At 36.3% G+C, this 24,800-nt stretch overlaps 1 protein-coding gene across 3 annotated transcripts in view; it reads right to left on the bottom strand.

Annotated features, from left to right (window-relative positions):
- Nucleotides 1–3,342: 3,342 nt before the first annotated feature.
- Nucleotides 3,343–24,800, bottom strand: part of STAM (signal transducing adaptor molecule) — a 72,219-nt gene continuing 50,761 nt past the window's right edge. For all 3 annotated transcript variants that reach the window (XM_037983379.2, XM_008002405.3, XM_008002407.3), the window contains 9 exons: nt 23,875–23,965; nt 21,921–22,113; nt 20,263–20,357; nt 16,811–16,899; nt 12,615–12,702; nt 12,117–12,171; nt 11,379–11,532; nt 10,245–10,420; nt 3,343–4,683 (listed from right to left, as the gene is read on the bottom strand). In XM_037983379.2, the coding sequence (XP_037839307.2) occupies nt 4,446–4,683; nt 10,245–10,420; nt 11,379–11,532; nt 12,117–12,171; nt 12,615–12,702; nt 16,811–16,899; nt 20,263–20,357; nt 21,921–22,113; nt 23,875–23,965 (1,179 nt within the window). In that variant the 3' untranslated portion in view covers nt 3,343–4,445. The remainder of the gene's footprint in view (nt 4,684–10,244; nt 10,421–11,378; nt 11,533–12,116; nt 12,172–12,614; nt 12,703–16,810; nt 16,900–20,262; nt 20,358–21,920; nt 22,114–23,874; nt 23,966–24,800) is intronic.

Below are 24,800 nucleotides of genomic sequence, written 5' to 3'. Positions count from 1 at the left end.
AATAAAGTACGTGTGTATACACATATGAACACGTCTATATATATATACACACACACGTGCATATATAAACATACACAAGGAGATAAAACAAACGTGGCAAATTTTTAATGATTAGCAAATCTAGATGAATAGTAATTAGATGTTCAGTGTCATCACTCTTCCAATCTTTCTGTAAGTATGAAAATTTCCCAACAATTTTTTGAGAAAGTGCCACTTATATTAACAGATACTTACTTCAAGGGACCAACTTAGTTAACATTCTACATCCCCTGCCTGTTTAATCTTAGCCTCTTAACCAAGTGGTCTCCAAATCAGGTTCATACATTCTAGGGTACAGAGACATAGAAAGAAAATATTTAAATTTCTATTAATAACTTTTGATCTCATCCTTTTAAGATTTCTATTTTTTGCTGTGTTTCATAATGTACAATATGCATTAGTACAGAACTTGTAAAATTTATGAATAAATATATGTACATATTTTTAAGGCTACACACTCAAAAAATTTGTTACTCATCAGGGTATCTAATCAAAAAATTTGGATACTACTCTTCTATAAAACAGGAACGACTTTTTGTTTTTAAGTCTCTGACCACCAAAAGACCATTAAAATCAGTCCCTTTTGCTTTTATCCAGGGGTTTACTGACTCTTAATAATTTATTATGAGAAATTCTAGGTCTAACAGCAGCAGCAAAAGGACAGTAATGACAGTGGTAAGTGTTAGCAGAAGCCAGGGAATCAGATAATTGGCAAAGTGCAGTTTGGCCACAAGTTAGCACCAATAAAATGTTCAATTCTGTTCATCAAGGAAATCTAAAATTTTAAATACTGAGATTTAAAGTGTTCTAGAATGTCATAGGGAAGAGCATTTTTGAAGCCTGGAAATTTTCAGAAAAAGATACTACCAAGGACTAAGTAATTTCGAAAGAAGACCGTTCTAAGAAAGAATACATATAATACAATGAAGGCAGCTTTGCTTAAAAACACGTGGGTGTGGTGGGCATGTCAGTATAAAGAATACAGAAAACAATCTAGGTACTTGACAAGAATACTTAATGGAATCATTCTAAAATAAAAGATAATTGAATATAAGGCCTTTGAGAAAATCGGTAGGTTTCTTCTATATAATTTATTCTAAGGGGTACAAGCAGTTAATCCAAAAAAAGAAAAAAAGGAAAATGATACAAGTGAAAAATTTAAATTATAACTTTGTTATTAAATATTTTTAAAATGATATAACAGAAGGCAAGCTGTAATTATTGCAACTGGAAAATAAACCAAGAAAATAGATGAGAAAAGAAAATAGTGACTTTAATGTATATTAAACAGATGAAAATTTGAGCAATTATACCAATGAATCTCGTTTTGGAAAATAATTTCCATATTTTTATAGTTGCATAGTTTATCGTGTAGGGTGCTAATTTGTCTTATATCAGCTTGAAGCTTTGGAAAAAAGATGTTTTCAAACTGAATTATACATACCGCATAGGAAAGCTGTTATCAGAGAAGAAAGATACTGGTCTATTAAGCATTTTAAATACAAAAACTATGAGGTATAGAAACAAAGCGCCAGAAGTACATGAAAAAAGGAATCTGTAGGCACATAAAAAGGTCCCTCGCTGCGTAGGGAAGATAAGTAACAGTGAGGGAGAAAAACAGAGTTAGAAGAGACTGTAAAGTCCCATTAGGTAGGCATTCGAAATCCTCTTACAGGTTCAGGGCACTGGTATAACATCACAGGTCATGGGCCTGTTGGCTATATATGCTAGATTGTTAACTGGATTAGATTTTTTCCATTTACGTGTCACTATTTTATGGAAAATCAACCTCAAATTCTATTTTTAAAAAAAAGAGAAATAAAATTTGCTTCACAGAAGTTTACATTACAGTTATTTATTTCTCGCTCTGCCTCCCAGGATGGAATGCAGTGGCGTGATCTCATCTCACTGCAACCTCTGTCTCCCAGGTTCAAGCAATTATCTCACCTCGGCCTCCTGAGTAGCTGGGATTACAGGTGTCTGCCACCATGCCCGGCTAATTTTTGTAGTTTTGTAGAGATGGGGTTTCACCATGTTGGTCAGGCTGGTCTCCAACTCCTGACCTGAAATGATCCGCCCACCACAGCCTCCCAAAGTGTTGGGATTACAGGTGTGAGCCACCGCGTCCAGCCTATGTTACAGTCAGTTCATTTTATAAATTATTCTATTCCTTCAAAATAAGGACAGCTATTAATGAAAGATTTCTTGAAAGTACAAGATCTGCAGGTTTCAGAACTTAAAGTCATTCATGATCCTAACTGGCCCCCTCCTATTTCTACCCTCATCATGTCATTTGAAAGATAAGCCAGTGCTTCACTTTCATTGGAGTTTTTCCCCCTGGTATTTTCATTTTTAATAACAGGAAGGCATAAACTCATACAGTAACAGTTTTAAAGTACTCATCATTTAAACCTTTACAAGCCTAGTGATGTAATAGGTAAAGAAAAATGCATGTGGGTTGTAATAAGGGTAGTTTTCTCTGTTCACTGTTATTTGACTTTTATGGGGCAAAAAATCATATTAGAGACTATGTCATTGATTTTCAACATGAAAGATACCAAAATTAAAACGGGAAAATGATACATTTAACATTGGTAAACAGGAATTTATCAAAAGACAAAGAAAAATTGGGGAAAAGTGTATCAGTTAAACCGTAATACTCAAATTGGAGTGGAAAAGATTATAATCTGATTGATGTTTATCAAAAAGGAACTTCTAGTTTTTAAAACATGAAATTTGACTTCAGGGCAGGGCAACGTATTTTAAACACAGGAAATCGCAACACAACACTAGAGTGAAACACTTAAGTTACCCTTAAGTAATCTTACGGGTGACTAATTTCACAGGCTCAGATTTAAAACTATGGTGCTTTAAATCTGAGGCTGTGAAATTAATCACCCTTAAGATTACTCGCCAAAGATTTAATCTTCTCTCAAAAAGAAAATAAACAAGATAGCTGATTACAACAGTCTTAGAAAATAAGCATCAAATTTTCATTTATAGTATGAAACCTGTTACATCAATTCATTAAATACGATGTTCAACTCAACGTTTCAGTTGTTTAAATAGTGTTAAAATAATAGTATAGCCCAACCAGGGAAATTGTAAATATTTAAGATTACAGTGTCAGTGGAAAACATTTTTCGCATGAATTAAAAGAAAAGCATTCATTCGAAAATATTCCCAAGTAGGAAGCCAAAATAATTCCATTCGAATTTTAAAAGACCAGAAAGAGCAACCCAAAAATCCAGTTTGAAAGAAACAATAAATATATAAACCGTTAAGCAAAGCCAGGAATATAGATTACTTTGAAACATCTACTTATTTCCATTTTAATGAAGAATTAGAGGATACAATGTGTTAAAAGACATATTTAAAAGACTAGCAATGGCATTAGACAGATGAATCAAATTTTGTTGATATCCCAAATAATTACAAGAGACTTCAAAAATGTAGTGTAATTCAGGTTTTCTTTCCAGTTTAAAAATTTCTATCCATTGCCTCTATCTTTGGTGTCACTGCCACCAATAAACACAGTATACAGCTTAGAAACCTAATTACTATCTTCAACTAGGAAAAGGTAAACCAACATCATTTCTTTAAAAATAAAAAATAAAGAATGTGATCGTTCTTAATTTTGTCTCATGGTCTCACAATATTCTGAAATGTCATGCCAAAATGTAAAAGTTCAAAAGGGAACATTATCATTTGCTATAATTGCACCAAAAATTTAGCTACTGTACGCTGGTGTGATGACAGCTAGTAGTATGCAGAGGCTACAGAAAGACGTGTATTTATATATGTAGCTTTAGCTCACAATTAGTAAAAGGTTCAGTTTAATGTGAAACTGAAACACACGACAACATAATGCGCCTTCAGGTAAATACCCTACAACTTTGTTTTCTTGCAGTTTAAAAGGATAGTATAATTACCTTAAATTTACACAAAACATTAAGAAACATGGTAGCTGTTTATGATTAAAATAAAATAGCAATGTAAATTAATTTAACACAGTGTTAAATATATTCACATGATCACCACTGTGATTCAAAATGGCCACTAATGCAGTTACATATCAATATTTGTACATAACATTTGCCACAACAGTTTTTGTAAGTTTGACTTTCTGCAGACCAGGTTTACGAGACAAATAGCCTTGTATCAATTCTTTCATATTATGAAAGGAATTAAATGTTGTAAGTAGTTTCATTCCTCTGGGGGTGGGGGAAGAACCTCTAAAAAGTCAGTGTAAATTGAAGAGAGTTCTACCTTCTTGAATATTTGAACTTCTTGACCTGGAGAGATTCCTATAAGCTGAGGATAAACACATCTTAAGAGAGTAATGAATCTCATAACATTGTCAATGGCATTTAGCAGGCATCTGCCACCAAGTGGAACACCAGGTCCTATAGCAGAGCCTTCTGAGAATATGGTTGCTGTGGCTGAGGTGGCTGTTGGCTGCCTCCGGGCTGAGGCAGGGTTGATGAGGTTAAGTTATAGTTTGGCACCTGGGACATACTAGGTCCTGCATTCTGGTACAGAGTGACATCGGCAGTTGCTGCAGCAGCAGTAGCGGCAGGAGGAGGACTATATACCGGCGCCTGGCTGGGATATGTGTTTCCTTGAACGGAACTCACCATTGTACTGTGGAGGAAGAAAAACATTCAATTAGATCAATACTGATTTATAGAACAACTTACAGATAAATGGAAAAGCTATTTATTAAGCATTCATTCATATAGCCAATTCATTTAATAACCTTTTACTAAACAGCTATACTGTGCCAAACATTATTATTTTAGGCATTGTGCTATCAGGCATTGCATTAAAAAATGTGTTATTTAAGCATTGTGTAAAAAAAGGTGGGGCGGGAGGTTGCGGAAGTAAGTCTATACCACCATGGAGCCCCTCTTCTAGTGGTAGAAAAGGGTAATAAACACATGGATTGTGTGTCGAGTGGTTACAACAGCTAAGAAGAAAAACAAAGCACAATACGGAGGTCCGAGAGCAGCTGGGACCACGGATTCTAGTTTATGGTAGGGGCCTCTCCAATAAGGCAATATTTAAGCAGAGATGCGGAAAAAGTGAGGGAGTGAGCCAGATAGATCCCCTAGGAAAGTGCATTTCAGACAAACAGAAAGAAGCCTTTGAGGAGAGAAAACACCAGGCACGTTCAAGGAACAGCAGGAGGCCACGAGAGCTGCAGTGGCGGTGGGGAGAGCAACTAAGACCACCCGGCAGGACTGGGGTAGTGGGGAGGGGCTGGAGAACACAGCACGTGATGGCCACAGTAAGGGCTGTAGCTTACACTCTGAGTGAAACAAAAAGACACTAGCTGGTTCTGAGCAGAAGGGTGATAAGATTCCACAGGGTTTAATGGGCTCCCTCTGGACCAGGAGAGCGGACTGCAGGCTATTACGATCAACCAGGAGAGAGCCAATCAGCAGCAGGGCCACGGCAGTAATGGTGGAGATGGGAGAAAGAGTCAGGGTCTAGATATATTTTGAAGATAATGCCTTCAAAATATGATAATGAACAGAAGAGTCCAGAATGCCTGAGGTTTAGAACTGAAAAACTGGTAGAAATAACTGGTAGAGTGGCCATTCACTGAAAAGAATATTATGATGGGACTACAGTAGACTGGGGGGTGGGAGGGGTGTGGGGAAGATCAAAGTAATAATCTTGGATCTGTCAAGTTTGATGTTCAAAAAACAGACAAGCAAAGAGAATGCATAGGCAGTCAGCTATTCAAGCCTGTTGTCCTGCATAGGCAGTCAGCTATTCAAGCCTGCTGGCCCGTGGGGAAGTGCGGAGAAATACCCATCTGGGAGCATCTGGGAATCCTCGGCAGAGGCATTCAGAATCATTCAGAATCACGGGGCTGCATGAGATCCCCTAGGGAGCGGCTGCAAACAGACAAAAAGGCAGTCCATCTACTGAGCACTGGACCTTGAAGTCCATAAGATAAAGCGGCAAGAGGCAAATGAGACTGAGAAGAAGTGGCAGTGAGGCAGAAGGGAAAAGAGAATGGTCACCGGGAAGTGAAGAAAGCATTTCAGAAAAGAGGAGGGAATTACGAACTGTCAAATGGAGGAGGACGAGAATGGTGAACTGACCAAGAGTCTGGCAATATGGGCATCACCAGTGTCCTTGAAAAGAACTGTCCCAGAGGACTAGTGGAAGGGAAGGCCTCGTAACCTCATTTCTCTTATTTCCTTGAAAATACTACCACGCTGATCAACTCTCTGAAGCTGCATCCCCTCAGTACTGAGCTTGCCTCCGGCTCCCACCGCTCTGCTGCCAGTACTCCCGTCTCAAGGCCCTGCACTTGTGCACTGCTCCAATTAGAAAAAGAAAGGAAAAAATCCTTTAAAGGTTGTCTTTATCCACTGCTTCTACTTCCTGTCTTCCTGTTTCCAACCGAATACATGCATTTCCACTGTAAGACACTAGGTTAGCTATGTGAAGAGAAGTACTAAGATGCTGAGAATTCCCCCTACCTTTGTATTGAAAATGTAAAACAAACTATATATAAAGCAACTGTCAAACTTTCAAAATACTGCCTATTTCTAAACTTTCCTCCAATTGTTATTTATAAATCTATTGTTGGTCAATTCAATGCTCTTGTACTCGGCACAAATTCACTATCTGATGGTAATTTAATTATTATATGAGACGGCAATTTAATGCTACATTTCACCAACTAATGTGGTGATCTAAGGCATTATTTGTCATCACTCCATATGTGTGAGATATAAAGTTGATCAGAAGATGTCAAATCTCATACCATTATTTACAATGGTATGGGCTATAATACTGCCATAATATAGAGTCTATGTGCTGAGTTCTGGAGTCAGAATGTCTGGTTTAGAATCTTAGTTAAGTGAGACTTTGGTTCTGTCTCTAGGTATCAGCTTCCCCATCTATAAAATGGGGGTAATAGTTTACCGACTTCACAGGTTATGAGGAATAAGTTACTTTGTGTAAGCACACAACACAGTGCTTGGCACATACTAAATATCCCTTAAATGTTAGTATTATTGGAATCATTCTCAATTTACAGTTCCGCCGTCCACCCAGTTGCCTTGGGCAAAACCGTGCAATTCACCAATACTTCTTTCTCTTATCTGCGTTGCACTATCTCCCAACCATGTCACCCAATGTATAATTATTTGCTAATCTCCTAAACAATTCTTTCCAATTAATAGCACTGTATCTTGTCAACAAATACTCATCATTTCTTGCCTAATATCCACGGTCTCCCAGCTTCTAATCTTGCCCCTATGAATCTCTCTACACTACTCCCATTTAAAGCCCTTTCTGAACTTTTTCATTATCCCTAAGATGGTATCTAGAACAAGCATTCTTCGACCTTGGCAGTATCTTCAAGTATGTCTCTCGCTGCTCCCCCCACACGCTTTCATCCCTTAGTAAGTGTGCTGCTGGAATGCCGATATGTACCACGCACCTTTCACACCTCCCATCTTTGCTCACTCCACCAGCACCATGCCATTCCAGACTACCGCATCTTTGACATGACAGAACATCTTCCTCACATTTTTTCTACTGGCTAAGAATAACCCTCTTGGAAAACCTCCTCAAACCCTGAGGCTCCTAAAGCACGAGGCATGTATCTTTCTTTATTTATAAATCATGTTGTATAAAATTATGTTTTTTATGTGTCTGCCCCTACTACTCAGTAAGCACCTTGAAGCTAAAGAGGACTCTCAAGTGTCTAACATAGTGCCTGACACATGCTGACTGTAGTAAACTAAAATCAGAGACAAATAAATACATAAGCTTCAGTGGTCTCATAATACTAACAGTAACTGTCACTTATTATCACCTTATAATACTACCATCGCTACAGGTAGCTTTAGAAAACTGTCATCAGTGACACCTTCCCCAACTAATAAGACTGTCCTAGGATGACAGAAGTCTGAAAAACGGTGAGCTTTAACACCAAAATTGTATGTAACAAGACATAGCCTCTCAGATGTATATAAACTGAGGAGTGCTAAAACACCTGCCTACCAAAAACAACAATCCTCACTGACCTTGATTTGCCGCTAGAAAGCTCGAGTCAAATATGCAGGACATCTCTAGTAAGGAGACTTCTAACCCTGGCTCTCTCTCTTTCCAATTTCCTCATCCTACACTTGCTGTACCAGCAATTCCTCATTTCCCCGTTGAAACAACAAACACACATCTGTTTTTATATATTGATAAATAGATATTACATATTATACCTTTATATATAGATAAATGGTCTCTAAGCCTTTGTGAAGCCTTTGCAAGGAATTTTTAAAAATACACCTAACTGATCTAATATAGTACTTGAAATGGTCATTAACACTAAAATATGTATTTATAAAATATTTACTGGGTTCCTATCCAGTGTAAAACTGTGTGCTACCTAAAGATGGCTATAAAGGTGAAAGAGACAGTGCCAGCTCTCAAGATATTGCCGTTCAGTGGGGATACAAACAAGTAAAAAGGCAACTACCAGCCAGGAAACAGACAGAAGTACACACACAGTCCTCTGACAGCACACAGGAAGAACAGTGCTCACAGGTGGGAAAGCAAGGAAGACGTCCCAGTAAAAATGCAGCTAAGCTAACAACTAAAGAATATGCAGGAATGAGCCAGGACGAGAGGGGTAAATATTTCAAGAAAATGTTCTTCAAAAGACACCTATTGAAATAAACATGTGTTCCTTGAGAGGTGACATTAATAGCTACACTTTACGGGTAGGAATGGGCCCGTGCCAGGGATTTCACACCCCGCCTGCAGAAGCAGAGTCACCCACAGAGAATAGCAGCAGGGTGCCACAGTGCTACACAACTTCACTGGTAAAGCACCTACCAACAGGTTATCTCATCCACAAAGATCATTTCCCAAGGTCCTGACCTTGAAGAATGAGTCTCAAGTAATCTCTAGTAACAAGGTAGTAGAGCAGCATGTGACATAGTCAAACAGAGGACTAGCTGGGGAGAGGTGGCAGTTCTGGCTAATACTAAAATAGCTCAAGGGTCCTATTAAGTCGGGAACCCTAGTGTTTTCTCAACAATTCCTACCTTCTGCCCACTTTGTATCTAGTTGTAAAGCAATATGTTACTCTAGGAACAGCTGCTTGCTTATTTTCCATAAGGGTATTCATTTCCACCAGATTTCAACTTAAAAAAAATCCTGTAAGAGAGCAAGCTACACTTAACATTTTTTTCTAACATACATAACCCACTAGGGAATGCCCTGTTTTCTGACACTTAGGCCTTGCCATCATCCCCCTTAAGGTCACTTTGGGATACTAACCTGACAACTAAATAATGCTTGAAAATCCCCAAGCATCTCCAACACGTAACTCTTTGAGGATGAACAGTGCAATAGAGAGGGCAGTACAGGAGAATTCCTGGGCAATCCCGATACTGCTGGAAAGGTTTCTAGAAGTTGTGCCTGTGCTACCTAGAAACTTCTATTGCCAGCTAGAATATCGTAACTTCTAGAATACACGTTGGTAAACTCTTAAAAGCCTATCCTTTATTTGCTTCAAGGAAAAGATTTCAGCTTAGAGTCCCATTAAAGCAGAAGAAAAAACACATAATAAGCATTTAACTACATGACAGAGAGCACTGTAAGTAAATGGCAAAAGTAAATGGGCCTCTGTCATCACATATTCAGCATCTGCCTCCTGAGAAACAAGGGCGCTTATCTTCTTATACCGTCTTGATTCAAATGGGGTACCTTGCTATAATATAAACTAAATTCCAAAATAGGGCAAAAATAAGAAAATATCTGTCTAAAAGAGACAGCTCAGAACTATAATTTTTAAAGAACAGAATTTAAATTTTATATAAAATGTGTGGGAAAAAGACAAATTATAGTCACTACATGTAAATTTCATTAAAGACATTATCAAATATCATAGATGCAAATAAAAACAACAATAAAAACTTATGGTAAGAGTAGTATTAAAAATACAGGGCTGAAACCAGATTACAGGAGTTGAGCGAGTGGGGAGCAGAGGACCAGCTTGCTGGCTGGTACTGGAACACCACAGAGGCTCTACTACTCACTACCATGAATGGGGTGGCCGCATGACGCTGACCACAGATATTTATTAGCCATATTTTAGAGTTATGGATAACTGGGGCACTTAAGCAGCTGTAACAGCACTAACTCCAAACAAGAATCAACAGTCAAATTACTTTGGGTAAGCAGCCTGAGTCTGCTGACTAGGAAGGGCTGGGTTTGCGGACGGCGGGACGACTGCCTGGCTGAGAGAAGACAGCTGCTCCGGGGGAAGACTGTAGCTCTGGAGGTGGCTCATCTGCGCATTCCCTGCAACCAGGTAGGCACCACTTGGAGGAGGCCCTGCATACACCTGGGACAGTTAAAGAGAAATCATATTCAATTCTAAAAGTTTAATAAGCATACTGAACTTTCTCTGTAGAGGTATTCAGTTACAAAAACAAGAAAAATTACCACTCTGGAATCCTTTTGTAAAAGTTACTTCTGTCAACAGGCATTTTGAAAAACGCTTTTCAATGAAATAGGCTGTTGATGGTTTTCATTTTTAGTTAAACATACGCTGAACTCATGTTTATCTCCATACTGAAGCATTAAAGAAACTTACCCTGAAACTTTATACTAATCTCCCTTTACATTAAATATATTTTAATATTCTGTATGTTGGTATTTTTTTAAGGAATCCCAAAGGATATTTAAAAACTGTATTTGAACTCATTGTTTTTTGTAGCCATAGACTGCAATGGATACAAGTCACGTTTCCTAAACTGCCAGACTGCAATGGATAAAAGCAATTTCCTTTAAAAAAACAACAACAAAAACTATTAGTATAATTAGTATGTTATATACTGTAATTGCCAAGTAAAAAAATTCTGTTAAACTTTAATTCTAAACATTAGTTTCAGAAAGTTTCAAACAGCTATTCCAAATAATCTCAAATGCATTTGAGAATTTATTTATTTATTTACTTACTTATTTATTTATTTTAGAGGCAGGGTGTCGCTGTTGCCCGGGCTGGAGTGCAGTGGTGCGAACACGGCTCACCGCAGCCTAGACCTTCTGGGCTCAAGTTATCCACCCACCTCAGCCTTTCGAGTTGCAGGGACCAAGGAACATGCCCCCAGACTGGCTAATTTTTTTTTTTTTTTTGGTAGAGACAGGGTCTCACTATGTTGCCCAGGCTGGTCTTGAACTCATGGTCTCAAGCAATCCTCTTGCCTTGGCCTCCCAAATTACTGAGATTACAGGCATGAGCCACCACGTCTGACCGTGCATTTGAGAATTTAAAACAACATGGGCTTCTAAAAGCTTACCTGAGAACCAGAAACACCAGACGACTGCATATAATATGGCTGATTCTGTAACTTTGCATACATGGAATACATCGGATCTTCGTTCATTAACTTGGTGTACAAGGAAAGTGCCTCCATCACTTTCACATTAAGTTCTGAGAGTTCTGAATGTTTTCTGAAACATGACACAATAATGTGAAACATAGCTGTTGCTGAAATGATATAATGTTCTAAATACTGATACATCAAAATATCAAAAATAGCAAAAAGTAGTACTAGCAGACGTTATTAAAAATTTCACCTATAACAAAAATATCCTGCATGTTAGCCCTGAAGCAACCCAAACAGTTTAAGGCTTACATGCTGGGCTGAGGGAACTCCAGCTTATCGTACCTGACTGTACCAGAAATATCTTCGTTTCCCTAGTTACTAACATATGGGTCATTTCTGAGCTCTGGTAATGCCACTTCAGCAAAGAGGATTACACAGCTAAGCCCTTGTTTTTAAAAAGACCTATCTATGCTGGTCTTTTTGACTATGTTGTAAAGGTCAATCAAATCCTCACTTTAAAAAAAAGGACAAATGACTCTAATTCTCCACATCTAGCAGAAGACACATGAATGAGAATTGGTTCCTCCACAATATTTCTTTTAAAAACAAAAAGAAAAAAAAAAAAGGCAGTTATAGCCCGCTTTGCAGTTTATAGCGATAGCGTCAGTAAGGAAGGTACACAACATAAATGCACCCATGTTCTTTTACCTATCAATATCTTCCAGCTTTTCATCAATGAGAGGGCCCATCTGGTGACACATTGCTAAAATGACAAGATGTAAAGGAACATAAGAAAGTACAAGAAAAAAAAATGTGAACCTTTGATAGATATTTGTATAATTTAAGGAATAAAAGATTTAATTTGGAGCAATAAAAATATACATTCATTAACCTTAGTCTGCAGACAGATTTTCTTAAAGTATAATGGTGACAACTTAATCTAAAATATTAATCTCGAAATCTTAAAGTACCATTTTTCATTTTACAAGATTCTAAAATGTTGAATAGAACACTTAGTTTGGATAGAAAATTGTAAGAATTCAAATTCTACCCAAGGTCTAAACTGCATATGAAAGGGAGTCTGGGTCAAGGAGAAGTGAGAAATGTTCCATTCTTAATATTATTCTCAAAACCCATTCTTCAACAGGACACCAGTTAGTAACCTCTAATTATTCTTTATTTGCAAGGTAAATAGAAAAGTTTTACCTTCAAGATGAAGTAGCTCTGGGAGGTCTGGCTGATCATCACTGGGGTCTGTACTTTGCAACATCTGTAGCAACTGGTCCATTTTATCCTACAGGAATGAAGTAGTTAATATAAAAAGCAACCAACCTTTATGCAACTTTATGTTTTCACCTTATTAACTAGACAAACTTTCGAAATTCATAGTTATGGAGACTCCAATTTTGCTTTTATGTTTTCAGTATCCCATGTATTTATTTTCTTTAGCACCACATGAAGTCAGAGCCTTGAAAGTGCTTCCTATATATTTTTGAAACTGCTCAACAGGCTGAGGTGGGAGGATCACTTGAGCCCAGGAGGTCAAGGCTGCAGTGAGCTATGATCTCACCACGCACTTCAGCCTGGACAACAGTGCAAGACCCTGTCTAAATCAATCAATCAATCAACCAACTGCTAACAGAGATTCTCTTAAGTGAGAAGAAATCGAGCCACATTTAAACTTACAGTACGTGAGTTCTTCCACCTCTTATGTCATGCTAGAGGATTTTGCTTTGTTTCAGAGCAGCTTTAGCTCAGCCTGCCAACAAGTGTACTATCCATCTCAAGATGGCATTGCTTCTGACTAACAACTTGTCATTCCTTCTCCCCTATGGTGAATACAGCAGCTGTTTCAGTAAGGCAGAGCTCAGCTGTATCACAGCTGCTCTTCTAAGTGGGACTCTCAGGATTTATTCTACATTTTCTTTCTACCAGTGTTTCAGTTAGTCATAAAAGGAAGGAGGAAGACTAGTGGTTTCTCTATTTTCCTATGTGGGAAAGGCTGGAAGATACCTCAAACCAGTGACACAGATCTATTTCAGAATCTTTTGTTGTACAGACCAATGGAACTAATGAAACCATCATTACATAAACACATCTATATGATATATAAGTATATATGTATTTATGTTTTTTAAAAAATCAAAACAGATCTGCTCTACCATGACTACTACTAAAACAATTACAAACCTTTCTCCATGCATGGTTTTCACATGGTTATGCTACTATATACAGGTACATAGGGCAAATAAAGACTACTAATTCTAAGCAAAGTAATTACTTAAAATTTAAAAACTATGATTCTGTGTAAAAGGAAAATAGCTTGAGAAACAAATTAATCATCAGAGAGTGAAAGCGACATAAGTATGCTAAAAAAAAACTCTTCCCAAGTCAAAAGAATTCTGTATTTTGAAATGGAAACCAACTTTCAATGTAAATTATTCACAATTTTCATTTTAAGCAGTCTTACAAAACAAAAATATATGTCAGAAAGTTTGCCTACCACACACAAAAAAAGGTCAAATGAAAGTGAGAGTCCATTAACACACAGATGGTCTGTTTTGTTTGCTTACAGAACACTACACAATATTTAAAATTATTTAGTGTCATAGAAGTAGGGTTTCTAGATAGACAACTAGTCTGCCTCTGCAAGTTTTTTTTTTTTTTTTTTTTTTTTTTTAGACAGTCTCACTGTTCCCCAGGCTGGAGCGCAGTGGCATGATCTTGGCTCACTACAACCTCTGCCTCCCAGATTCAAGTGATTCTCCTGCCTCAGCCTCCCAAGTAGCTAGGATTACAAGTGCGCACCACCATGCCCAGCTAATTTTTGTATTTTTAGCAGAGACAGGGTTTCACCATGTTGGCCAGGATGGTATTGATCTCCTGCCCTCGTGATCCGCCCGCCTCGGCCTCCCAAAGTGCTGGGATTACAGGCGAGAGCCACTGCGCCTGGCCAGCATTTTCTTAGATAATGCAATCAGTCAAACATCACTTCCCCTAGCCCAGGTGGATTCCTTGTCCTTAGCACAGTCTTCCACAGTCTGTTTCACTCTTCAAATTTTGTTTCTGCCTCCCACAAAAGACTGCTAAAAGCCCATAAACCCCTTCACATATTTCAGAGATAACATCTCTTTTTTCATACGTTTAAAATGTTACAAAGGTATTTCCGGGACATTAAGTGTTGACATTTTAAAATAAAACAGTCAAAAATTCCTTTAAATATAGCCAAAATGAATTTAAACACCATAGCAATCTGCACTCACCATTAGCATTCAAAAAATAGTCTCTGTCATGTATTTCAAATTGTTTTTCTCCTTGAACTTATACTGAACTCAATTTCCCCCACAAAATTTTATCCTAATATACTTGAAAGTTTTCTACTGATGACCATATGAGATTTCTTTGCACTAAAAATATGTAAATTGATGATAATACTCTCGGTGTTAGATACATTCATATGTATACAGTAATGATTATATTTATTATTAATATATAAAGGGTCAAAACAACATTAACTATATTTCAAGTTTTGAAAAGTAAAACGAGCCAGGATTCAGCATCAGTTCTATTCCTGTTTTTCGTTTTTATAGTTGAAAGTGAGGAGAAATTTTGTTTATATAATCAAGCTATTATGGCAATTTCATTAAGTTCTTTCAGTGCCTTCTGAAAGATGGAATGGAATGACAGTGGTCTGTCATTAAAAACTATTTTTAATGATCTACTAGCTGGAAATTCATTTTGGTCCTATTTTTTAAAAACAAAAAATATGAAACCATCTCAGCTGTGTTAACTAGTCATTAGAGCCATTACTTTCTTAATACAAACACCAATATCTGGAATCATCCCTGGTAATTCTTATACTCTGCGGCAATGTACCACGGTAATCTTCACTATGGGCAAGTGGTAAGCCTTTTTTCTGTAAAGTGGGAGAGAAGACTTGAAAAGGGAGAGGAGGGGGGAAAAACAACAAATGGTAGGAGAGAATGTTCTCAGGCAGATCAATTTTAGGAAAGAATGCTATGGTAAATGAGGATCTGAAAAGATTCTCTTTAAATTATCTATACCAGGGGCCAAGCAAACTTTTTCTGTCATAGCCAGCCAGTAAATATTTCAGGCTTTGCAGGCCATATGATCTCTGTTGCTACTACTCAATTCTTCCAATGCAGCACAAAAGCAACCAGACAATGTATAAATAAATGTATCTGTGTTCCAATAAACAGGCAACAGGCTAAATTCGGCCTGAGAGTTTGCCAACCCGATCTATACAATGTGATACTTGAAAAATCCTGAATGGTTTGCTAGTTGCATAATTTAATTTATTAAGTTAATTCAACAGTTATGTTAATGTTATTTTTAAAACATGGTATTAAGTTTGAGTAGAAAAAGACAACCACAAACATGCTTTTTATTTTTTCATAAACACACTTAAAGATGAAAAAGGTAGCCAGTTTCAATCTTTTCTTTATATGTAGCAACAGCAGATGTTTCTATAAAGCTTAACTAAATAGGAGTGATTAACTTAATTCAAGAAATCTCAAATTTAAATCCAATAATATAAATTTGGGTACCATTATGTGGCTCCAAAAATTATGGTGTGTCACCAAGTTGACATTATATTTTTGAGCATAATTACTAAAAATATACATTGTTTCAGGTGTGACAATGACATATGAAGACATTTAATATAAAATTAGCATAAGCTTTTCCTCAAATACTAGAATGTGTTCAATACGAGGAGCCATGAATCATCTCCAATGATATTCAATATATTAGCACTGCTTTTATAAAATGATTTATGTAGAAGTAATTTAATGACAATTTTATTTTTAGAACAGTAATTTATTTGTTTCAACAGACAGTCAACGAGTGTCCCTTCCTCAGTAATGTGCAAACTAAACTAGTTTATATCCTCGTCGAGTATGCCAGGAAACAGGAGTTCTCGCATGGTACGAATAGGAGTGTAAAAACTTGTTTTGCTCAACAATTTGACAGTATCTATTAACATGGAAAACACACAAATCCTTCAACTCAACAGTTTCACTCCTGGATATCTACCCTAAAGAAACACAAAGATAGATGTTCAAAAAAAAAATCTCGCTACAACACTGTAAAAGCTGTAAACAACTTAGGCATTCAACAATAGATTAAATAAATCATGTTAAGGTCACTCTACAGAATATTCAGCAGGAATTTAAAATAATGAGGCTCTGACATGGCAAACAAAGGACAGGAGAGGAAGTTTGAAAAACAATCTGCATCGTCTACATTGCTTGAATTTTTGTAACAAAAAAACACAAAAATTTTTGCAACAAAAAAACTCAAGTAATCAATTTTCTTTTTAAGCAAAACCATTTAAATTTCAATACAAAGTACCAACTCCTATCACCATGGAAACCACTTACTTCATCAATAAAGGCTGGCTCCGGCTCTGGTTCTATTGTCTCTACCTGAACATCATCACTAAATTGTACCGTCTTCTTCTCTGTTTTAACTGTAAGATACGTAAAAGTTATCTGTTTTTATAATACATTTAAAATTCTACTTTAAAGCACTTTAACTTCCAAGAGAGATTTGGGGATTTTTCTTATATTCCCAGCAAGCTAAAAGGCACAATTTAGGAAATAACTGAGTTGCAGATTTTGGCAGTAATAACAGAACATTACTTTATGAAATTGGATTTCTTAATTTTCTCTTGTAAACATTTTACATTTTCCATAAAAAGAAATTTCACTAATAATAAGAGTTGTATTTCTGAAAAAAAATTAATCACCTACTACATATCAGAGTTTAGTAAGCTGGAGGACAAAAGCAAAGTTTTACAATGGCCTAAATGAATTCTGCAATTTAAAATAAACCCTTTTAAATTACCAATTCTTCAAGAAAAAAATCTCATTTGATAGAAAAAAAAAATCTGGTTTGATAGAAAATCCACACTACTCCAATGTAATGAATGGGAAAAATCAGCTATATATTCTCTGGCATGCCACTTAGGCTTTTAGGGAATGACGTCCATGCCAATGGAGAACTTTGCAAGTGGCCTTGGCAGGGACCTCAGTTTTCCAACAAATCAGCCTGTACTTTCTAGTTATGTAATATTATCATTTGACAATAAAAAGTGGTCATTGAGAGATCAACAATCCATTGACCAGAAGCACATAGTTCTCCTACTCACCAAAGCAATCTTTAAAAACAATTTAACATTAACGATAGCTATATAACAAACTCCAAACACTACTGAAAGGCACATACAACTCTACTAAGCAAAATTCCTTTCTATTCTTTTTAACCCTTGCATCAATGTGGTCGATCAATTCATAAAAATATTAGGAATCATGATGGAAAGGGAGATGGGAGGGGGCAATTTAAGGAAGGGAAATAATGTTTATTAAACTATTGAATATGCTTGATGGAATATTACATTTCCTCCAGTGAATCTCCAAAACAATCCTATGAGATATGCCCTTTTTATAAATAAGGTAGTTTGGAAAGATGAAAAACTCTTGTAAAAGAGAAAGCTAATAAATGACAAAGCCTGGATCTGAATGCCAATCAATCTTGCTCTACTAGCCCATACTACTGGAATCTGGCCTGTGCCTGTGATTTTACCCTAAGAACATGAAGTCCAATCACTTGGGTACTCTGTGTTGTGTGCGTCTGTATAACACAGAAATAGCTTAATTTCCAACCTAAGAAATATAATCATTTCATTCAAGTCACCAAAAGCAGAATTCTACATACAAAAAAAAGTTTCAGCTGATTCAGTTTCCTATAAAGGAAAAGAAACATCTGCTGCAGACATTTTTGCTTTTTATATCTTGAGCTATTACAAGTAGAAAGCTGGGATAGCACTGCATTGGCCATTACCCACAAGAAAACACATGGCAGACTTCACATTCTAACAGCTCTTGATGCACAAGTTTGCAGCCCCTTTTCTCACAGGAACTAATACTATGTGTGTGTAAAAAAATATTATTTATATACAATATATAACAAAAAGATTTCACAATATTTTACTGTATCTCCAAACCAAAAGCAAGCTAAATAGGGCAGCCATTTCTATTTGACAGGCTAAGTGAAGTGGGCTTCTATTTCCTCAAAAGAATGATGCTCTGGGGATCATGCTAGCACCTGCTCTCCACGCTTGAGAACTACAACCCCATTACATGAGCTCTGATGCTTCAGTTTCTCTTTTAGATTGTTCAGAGTGAAAAACATGAGAAAAACTAGAGAACTCATATTGAAGCTGCATTGCTATATGACTGAAAAAAAAAAAAAAAAAAAAGATGAAATGGCTCCAGGATCTACATGAGATCCTGGACCTTATCTTGAACAGAACTCTAAGCAATTCTATCCTCTCCAGGGACTGATTCAGGACAAAAAAAAAAAAAAAAAAAAAAAAGTCCAAAAACAAACAAAACATCATTACTAGCCCAGGTTATTAAAAAGTCAGCATACTACGCAATGCCATTTAAATAAGGCTGGCGTGTTTTTGAACTCTCACAGACATAGAAAACATCATTGAAAGACTGGGTCTCACCAATGTGTCTCTATAAACATGACACCAGACACCCTGGCAGTACTGTGAGAGTGCATCATTTTCTTAAAGATCTGTAATTCCTGGTTTGCTGTTCAAGCCTTCTCTTGAAAGAGAAGTGAAGTGTCTCTTTATTGTTAACATATATATTTCTGTATCATTTATTCTATAAGTATTTATGCAGCATGTATTTAAGATTCACTATTAGGAGCTACTAGAAATAAAAAGATGACCAGGACAAAGAATTTTTTTCTTAAAGTTCTTATAAACTAAAAAACACCTAAGCATCCTGTGGTTTGTAATTTTCTTTGATCCCTTCTATCTAGCATTAAAATAAGATAATATGAGCTATTCGGCCAAATAACTATAGCATATCAACCTATACATAGAAGCTGTTTAAAAATGTTAAAGAGTCAGCACACTACGCAATGCCATTTAACCAACACAGATCTATTTTTCTGTTTTCCTAAATAGAGGGAGATTATGACTTAAACTTTGCTTGATGACTAAACTCAACATTATGAAGATTCATTAAAGCACAGTATTATGTAGAAATACAGTAAACTGTCTCTCACTACTTTGACCGACTATGTAGCTATGTCTCCTGAAACTGTTAAGCCTGCCACTGGTATCACTTTTTCTCCATGGCCCCACTTTCTAGTTTATTATCCTAGTCAGCAGGGTTTGTAAATCAAACAAACTTTTATATGATTAGTAAAAATGGTTCCTTCTGAATATCTGACATGTTGCTTGGAGACCACTGTTTTCAAGTCTGGGACTACACACTAGAGAAACGGTCCCAACCTTTGAACAGGAAAAATTCTCCCTGAGGTTATACTGTACTTGTCACACTGTAATCAATTGGTAAGAAAAACACTAAATGTATAAATTCTGTAAAACTTCTTAATGAATTTGCATTTTAACAACAACCTCTACATAGATACATATGAAAAAAAAGTTAGGCCAGGCACGATGGCTCACGCCTGTAATCCCAGCACTTTGGGAAACTGAAGTGGGTGGATCACCTGAGGTCAGGAGTTCAAGATCAGCCTGGCCAACATGGTGAAACCCCGTCTCTACTAAAAATACACACACACACACAAATAGCTGGAAGTGGCGGCGGGCACCTGTAATCCCAGCTACTCGGGAGGCTGAAGCAGGAGACTCGTCTGAACCTGGGAGGTGGAGGTTGCAATGATCCCAGATCGCATCATTGCACTCCAGCCTGGGCAACACTGCTCTAAAAAGTTCAGTTTACTCAACTTCCATTAAGAAAAGAATTAGAAAACATCATTTATTGGCAGGCTGGAAAATACTTACTCATTTCTGGTTCAGCAGTGAGATCTGCTGTCACAAAATTAGACGGAAATAACCCTATGCCTTGATGGGTTTCACCTTTCCACCAGTTAGGATCACTATGACAAACAGAAAACAATGCTTTACTACAACATTTTTATTTCTATAAATCTTTCTCTTTTGTAGTATTTAACTTACACTATTACAAAATTTGAATCTCACAGTAGCCTACTGAAAAGGCCAATGAATCTTCCTTTATTACAAAAGAAGAAGACTCAGAAAAGGTAAGAAGCTATTAAACACAGGGTTATTTATCCTTTTGATTGTCGATGCATGCTTTGCAGTTATGAACTCTCTCCCAAAAAAGAGGTACCCATATGAAAAAATTGTCAGCTTCAGGTGGTTCACAGGCTCCAGAGTAAGAAGTCTTTGTAATGAGATATAAAGACAGGCTCTCAATTTCAGTCTCCATTCCTAAATCATTGCTCTTTCCAGTACACATCAGCAAGGTTTTTCTTTTTTCTCCCAACAGAACAAATATGAAAGATGACACTGTTCACAGTGTAAAACATTCACAAAGAGTACACTCCTAGGTGTAAACTCTAGTATATGGAAAGCTAGCAAGCACTCAATAAATGTTTTTGAAAGAACAGATGCAAGGTTTTGTGCAATTTCCAGCCAACCAGCTCAAATTTTACTTCATTTTCTTCCACTCAAAAAACCAAACAAATAAAAAAAAAAAAAACCCCATGTTAAAATATGTCTGAATGTTTGTGTCTTCCCAAAATTCACAGGTTGAAATCCTAACCCCCAAAGCAATGGTATCAGAAGGGGGGGCCTTTGGAAAATGATTAGGTCATGAACGGGATTAGCAACCAGAAAGCTCATTGCCCCTGCTGCCACGGGAGGACACAGCAAAATGACCGCCTTCTACAAACCAGAAAGTGGGCCTTCCACATACAGCGAATCTGTCGGGTCCTTGACCATGGACTTAAACTCCAGAACTGTGAGGAATAAATTCCTGTTGTTTTTAAACCAGTTAGTCTATGGTAGTTTGTTATGGCAGCCCAAATGGACTAAGGTAGTAAGTAAGAGAGACACTACAGGAAGAACTTTAAATCAATTTGAGCTGATTTTTAAAAAACACCTGCAAATTTCAATACTTCATTATCAGTAACAAGTATCAGTAACAATTCATTTTCAAGTAAAACATCACAAAGCTATAGTAAAAAAACTGATGCACTGCATCACCTCCTGAATAAATGTATAATTCCATATAAAATAAAGTTGTTCCATATGGATATACTGTTCTGTGTAAAAAAACTCAATAGATCATATATTTCTTACAAATTCCATTAAGTACATATACATACTCAGTGTTTTTCCAGAACTGTACCTTTTTAAATAATGTAACAATCTATATTATTAGGTAGAACCAAAAATGAATAGATTAAACTAGGCCACCAAAACAAATTAAAAACTAAGAAATAAATAAGAAAAAAACAACAAAATAAGAATCCACTGAGTATAACACAAGCAAATCAGCCAACTGTCTGCCATACAGAGAAGCATCTGGGTCAATATTTATTATTATATTTGGTAACTGCAATCAACAGGAATAACATGAAACACCAAAGCCACACATACGTTCACACAAATTTTAAATGTAGTATTAACATTACCTGTCATCAAGAACTGTAATAATTTCTCCAGCTTTAAAAGTAAGTTCATTATCTTCAGCAGCTTCAAAGTCATATATAGCACGAACTTTTCGGCCTTCATGTTGGTGGTTAGTTAAGAGGTTGGATGTGCTTGGATACAAAGTGGAAAGGGTGGTTGACTGTTGCCTTTGTTCCTTGAGAGACAACTCAATGGCTAGAAAACAATGAGTTTTTAAAAATCCAAAATGTTATTATATCCAACAATCTGAAGAAGTAGAAAAAGACATCAAGGTAAAAGGTATTCTTTCTTCAACAGCATAGTTAGAAACTAGAACATATCCTGATATATTGAACAAAAATCATTTTGTCAGTTTTATTCATTCATTCACAACTGAAAGTTTAAAAATAAATTAACAAAATTGGAACAGCATGGTAACTCCTATTTTTACTGAACAAATACAATGTAAATTATTCCGGGTAATAAAAAATACAAACTCTTAGATCTACTTTTCTTTTTCAGCTGCAGATATTTTGCATTTTCCTTGACCTTTTAAATGTATTCCTATTGCTTAAGTTTTCAAAATAATCATCAAAATTGCCTGGAAAGTCAAGAGTATCAAGCTTCACTGCTGACTTACTAAATCAAAGCCTTAATCTTGGAGAATCAGGATTTTATTGCTCCAAGGGTAATTCTTATCAGTCTAAAGACTCAATGTAACAAATTCACCAAAATAGATCTCAAATGTGTCTCCTCTATCTCCACCACTACTCCCCTAGTGCAGACCATCACCATATGTCATTCAGGGTCTGAAATGTAATCTCAGTGCATTGATTATCCTGCTTCCAACTCAACCCAGAGCCCTTTCTGCTCCTCCACTCTTGTTTTAGATTAATAAAAGAACCAATATGAAAACAAAACTTTAAAGCTACTAAAAGTCAATATAGAAAACTATATTTTAGGACCCTGAGGTAGAGAACAATATTTTTTAAAAGCCACTAAAAAGTAAAAATCATAACAAAAGAGCAAACAGCTCTGGCCTTCTCAAAACTTAAAATTTCTACTTGATAAAATACACCATTATCAAAGTTAAGGTCAAAAACCAGGAGTAGATATGTACAATAATTAGATAACAAATTAATATTTCAAATAAAGACTTCTACATATCATTATTTTATTTAACAAAAGACAATTTACCCAAGAGAAAATCATAATGACCAGTGAATACACAAAAAAGAACTCAGTCTCACTAGCAATCAAAAAAATTAAAATTAAAATAACAGGACATCATTTTAAACCTACCAGATTCACAAAAGTTAAACCCTTAAGATTACTAAGTGTTGTCAGAGATTAATAATAGCTTTCATACACTGCTAATGGAAAAGGAAATCATAGAACCATTTAGCAAAACTGAAGATGTACCAATGCCATGATCCAACAATACTGCTTTTAGTCACAAATAGAGACAGCCACATATATGTGCACAGAGAATATGTACAAGAATACTCACTGCAGCTTAATTTTAGTAAAAAATAATAATAATAATCAGAAAGAATCCACACATCCATCAGTAGAAAGATAGAAAAATGTGGTATACTCATTAGTACAATGGAATATTACACAACAGTTAATGGATATGTCACATGAATAGATCTTAAACATAATGTTGCATGAGAAAAGCAAGTGGCAAATGGCACTTCAAGTGTACTACCTATGAAAAACAAATTTGTTAGATACAAAAAAGCACTTGATACTGTTTTTGGATACACAGTGTAGAAAAAACTGTCATAAAAACATAGACTGAAAGGACACATGTAACAGTAATTGTCTCTCAAGAGGAAAGGAAAGAATACTGAGGAGGGCGACAAAGTACATTTCAGCTTTTGCTATAAAGTTCTATTTATTTTATCTTTAAATATCTCAGAGAAAAAAACAGAGGCTTATCTTCTTCCCAACATTAGGGACTTAAAAACGCACCTTTTGCTAAATCTTCTTCTTCTTTTTTGTTAGCCACAGTACCAGGATCCTTGGCTGCAAGAGCTGGGCTTGCTTTTGCTTGTTCTGCAGCCTGACAAAAAAGAGGAACACAGTATTTGACGGTTGTTATCAAATTCTCCTCCTCTTACCTACCCCCAAGAATTTGCAAAACCTTTCTCATCAATCTAGCACAGATTTCTGAAAAAAGAAATCCAAAGTGCAGCAGCTTCCACCTTAAAGGGAGAGGGAAAAGAATCCGAATTGGAGGACACAGAGAGCAACCAGACACTTAGAGGCAGCAGCCTAGGCATACCCTCCCAGGTTTGTGTCAAGAGGTTCAACTAAAAGCATATGGTACACAAATCAGAGAAGACAGACTACAGAAGATTTCAATGTGTTAAAAAAACTCCAAAACCAGAAAAGGGGCTGGAAGACAGAAAGAGAATTACTTTAAACACAAATAGTTAAAAAATTTTTAATATCTATTAATAGTTATATTTATCATTTCCTTTTGGATCAAGGGTCAGGATGTTATCTTCAGGAACTCATATACATATAAATATATATAACGATATAAATGCTCAAAAATTATATTTTGTAAACCAAATTACAAGTAGCTAATTCTGACAGTATATCACTGCCTCTATTAAATTGTGTAAATAAGGGAATGCACAACAAACAAACATATAAATCAATTCACACTTCTGGAATTATAAGTTTCTAAGCCTATGGGCTCCATGGCCTCTCAGTTTTTGCAAAGCATTCAAGGCAAATCAGAATTTCGCCTATCTTACCAACCTCATTTCCAATCATTCTACCAGTTACCAGAAACTGCCAGCAGTTCCTGGGCAGTCTATATACCAGTACTTTACAAGTCTGACACTCATTTGCTTCTCCTCACAACGTTCTCCCACTATGGCTCCTTT

Source organism: Chlorocebus sabaeus, chromosome 9 (genome assembly GCF_047675955.1).
Source record: "Chlorocebus sabaeus isolate Y175 chromosome 9, mChlSab1.0.hap1, whole genome shotgun sequence".
Taxonomy (NCBI): domain Eukaryota; kingdom Metazoa; phylum Chordata; class Mammalia; order Primates; family Cercopithecidae; genus Chlorocebus; species Chlorocebus sabaeus.
Note: the sequence above shows the minus strand (reverse complement) of the source record. Positions and strands in the feature narration are given on the sequence as shown.